Below are 3,422 nucleotides of genomic sequence, written 5' to 3'. Positions count from 1 at the left end.
TCTTATACTTAAATTAAAGTAGCCATAAATGATTGCATTATAAGCGATGGAAGAGTAATTGAAAAATATTAAAATGTTAATAAGAATTCCGCTGTAAGCACGATCTATTGTTAGTTGCTTTAAATCCATAAGGAGAAAAATAGTATAATAAGGGGTATTGAAGATAATGAATGATAGGAAGCAAGCGACGAGTAATTTAATAGCTTTCCTATTTTTTCTCAGCCTTTCTTGTAAGTGGTGAATATTGATTTGAGTACGATCACATGGAGCTTTACTAAACCATAATGTGTAGATGGTTTTCGAATATAGCACAATCATGATAAGCGCTGGTATTAAAAAGGCTAGCGATCCAAAGAAGATCCAATTAATCAGCCTTGACAATTCGATTGAAGATAAAGCTTTACCGGTTGTTTCATTTCTAGTAAGGACAATATCATCCGGCGACTCTGGATAGATTGGTATACAATAATTTCTGGATTGATATTCATATAATTCGTTAAAGCTAGCATAAGGTGCAAAGTATGCTAGTGATAACATCCAATAGCCAAATATGAGAAAGGTAGTTCTACATTTACTAAGTTTTAAGTATTTTTTAAGAGGATGGACAATCGCTATATAGCGATCTACGCAGATAGTTGTTAAAGTTAACGAAATGACCATTACTCCAGCGGTCGGTAATAACTGCTGGAATTGACACATGGCGACAGAAAAGGGATAATCCATATTGAAATGCATTAGAGAGAAAATTTTAAATGGAACTCTCATTATGCCAATCAGTAGACTTGCTATTGCTATATTACAAACCAATAAATTCATCGGAGTGCGTAAAGGAGCCTCTTTAAAAATGACTAATGCTATTAAGGCATTACCGGGTATAGAAATTGCCAACATGATTATATAAATTACAGCAATACCGATATCGACAATTGGTGATGGTCCCATTTTTTATGCTTCACTTTCAATTTAAATATACTCTTTATAGCTTATCGATTTGAAGTCGACCTCTTTCACCAAGTAGCTGCGATCTTACCGAGCTTAAGCGATAATGTGGAAAGATGATTAGGTCGTTATATTTAAAAGGATGATTCGGTAGTAAATTAATCAGCTCACCAATAAGCTTACGCTTGTGTAAAATATTTTTGTACCTACGAAAAAAAAATAATAATTTTATATGGTATAATTGGCTAGTAAATGATTTTTTGTTTTCCATCGAACTATGGTTATTAAAGATACTTATATTCATTATTTTCTCATATTATGTATTACTAATTCTATTTAATTAAGTTACAGTAGGAATTAATCATAGGTTAAATCGCTGGCCATACTGTTTTTATTATTGGCTTTATTACAAAAATGGTCTAAAGAAGCCTTTGATAATGAAAACACCTGGTGCATCATTATTGACATAAATTAATCTATAAATGTGTTTTATTTTTTCTCTATTATAGTTCTATCAAAGTTCACGTAGTAATTGAATTTATGCGATACCCAATTCGTTACGGTAATTAGTAATAATTTGAGTGTTATTTTTAAACTTTGCTATGATTGAAAACGCTACATGTGGTAAATGTAAAGGCAATAATATAAATAGCTTATCCCCAATAAAAATGCTAGTTCAAGAATTGACAATTATAACATAAAGAGGGCCCTATAGTAGTATTGCTACAGTAAATAGGTTAACACATATGACTAAAGATTAAAATTTCATTTCTGAAAGCGTAGGTGGCCAAGTTAAGAGTTAAAAATAGAAAATTTCAACTTCTACGTAATCTATGTACAACGTTCACGCAATCCGCTTGTTGATATCAAAGCTAATGAATTTTTCTTAAATGATTCAGCTGCATAATGTAGAGCGTAGTAAAATAATTAGAAGTTTATAATATTTATTCAAAGAGTGACGATTCTAATATAACAACTATAATATTGTAAAGGAGGCGAACAATATTGGTAAGATCAATCTTACGAAATTCATAACGCGATTATTAGTTGTTAGATATACCATGTTGCAATAGATTTATCACAGAATATCAAGGATACTGTTTGATTCTGTCAATGTAGGTTAAAGATTTGGTTGTAATAAGAGTATCAGAAACCAAGTTTTTGTCGTGTCGTTCTAGCAACTTAATGTAAAATTTTAATGTTGGAATCTTTATGGTGCTAAGTTTGTATTTCAATTCATTTTCTTTGCTAATTGTTATTTTATGTGTTTTATTCGTATAATTTCCTAATTCATAGATTAAATTTTGTTGCACGATCCTACTTTTAATATTCTTTATTGAAATCGGTAAGTTGTCAATACACTCGTTAAACATGTATAAGTCGTGTATGTATAATTATAGTGCTGCTTCTATCAATTTTTCAAATACGGTACTTTATTTATTAATGGAATGCATTTTACTTACTTACGTAATTTTTTTTATCTCAGATTAGATAAGAAACCGTCATTAATCTCTCAATTCTATCTGTGCATGCTTTCATTACTATTTATATAATGGTATGCTTTGCTGGTGTCGTTAATGTCGTTATACTGTAGCAATGATGTTCTAATAATAAAGTCATAATACAGCAAAATACAACTAAGAATATTGCAATGATTTAAGCAGATAAAGTTGTTTTTTTGCCTAAAAGTGTTGCAAATCGCAATTTGTGAGGATGAAATACATCGTACTTTTCTTGTATTAGTTGTATAGTTATATATAGCAGAGAGATTAAAGGCATAATATACTCGATATGATACTTGTACGTTTAGTCTTGAGGTAAAGTACGTCTTATATGGATTTAATTATGATGACCTCAAGGCTCTTATGACTACTGTAGAATTTACATGTATAAGTTTCGTGGTTGGATCAAAATTAAATGAAATGAGCTCGAAAATTTCTTCCACTATTGTAGACATGGCAGTATTACTCTCGTGGTATGACCAGAAGTAAAAGCTCATAAACTAATCTTACAACAAGCCGCTTATTATACTTGTGAGGAAGTTGTTAGTCTTGCTTACAGTATCCATAGTTAGTTGGTGACTAAGTAGCTGGTAAGTTAGTTGTTCGCTCACATTAGAAGAGAGTAGTCAGTGGTATTACTCGTGTGGGTGACAATGGTCTATCTGTTGTTTTCTCCTAATAAAAAACAAACCTGAACCTATCACAAGTTTTAGCTGGATTGGCAATTCTAGTATGGCTAACAAGTAAGTTTGAATATCCGAACATGTGCGTTAAAGTAGAAACCGTACTGTCGGCCGTACATTAGTTAATTTTTCACTTTCATGCCATTAAAGTTAAAATTAAATGAAAAATACATAAACGGTTCCGGGAGGAACTGTTAATCCAATGATTTGCTGATCTTATCACTAAATCATTTATTTAGGTCAAGGTTGAACTTTAAAATTGATCAAGCGGTTCAAGGCTAGAAGTGTTATGTTAATC

The 3,422-nt window shown here is 31.2% G+C and overlaps 1 protein-coding gene across 1 annotated transcript; it reads right to left on the bottom strand.

Moving 5' to 3' along the window:
* On the bottom strand, nt 1-909 carry TRIADDRAFT_14401 (uncharacterized protein; the record flags this gene model as incomplete). The annotated part of the gene is made up of 1 exon (XM_002115283.1): nt 1-909. A coding segment is annotated over one exon (909 nt), but the record flags the coding sequence as incomplete, so codon positions are not given.
* Nucleotides 910-3,422: the final 2,513 nt, after the last annotated feature.

This window comes from Trichoplax adhaerens, genomic scaffold (assembly GCF_000150275.1).
Source record: "Trichoplax adhaerens TRIADscaffold_10 genomic scaffold, whole genome shotgun sequence".
Lineage (NCBI taxonomy): Eukaryota > Metazoa > Placozoa > Uniplacotomia > Trichoplacea > Trichoplacidae > Trichoplax > Trichoplax adhaerens.
The sequence above is the reverse complement of the archived record's forward strand: the minus strand, read 5'-3'. Positions and strand labels throughout refer to the sequence as shown.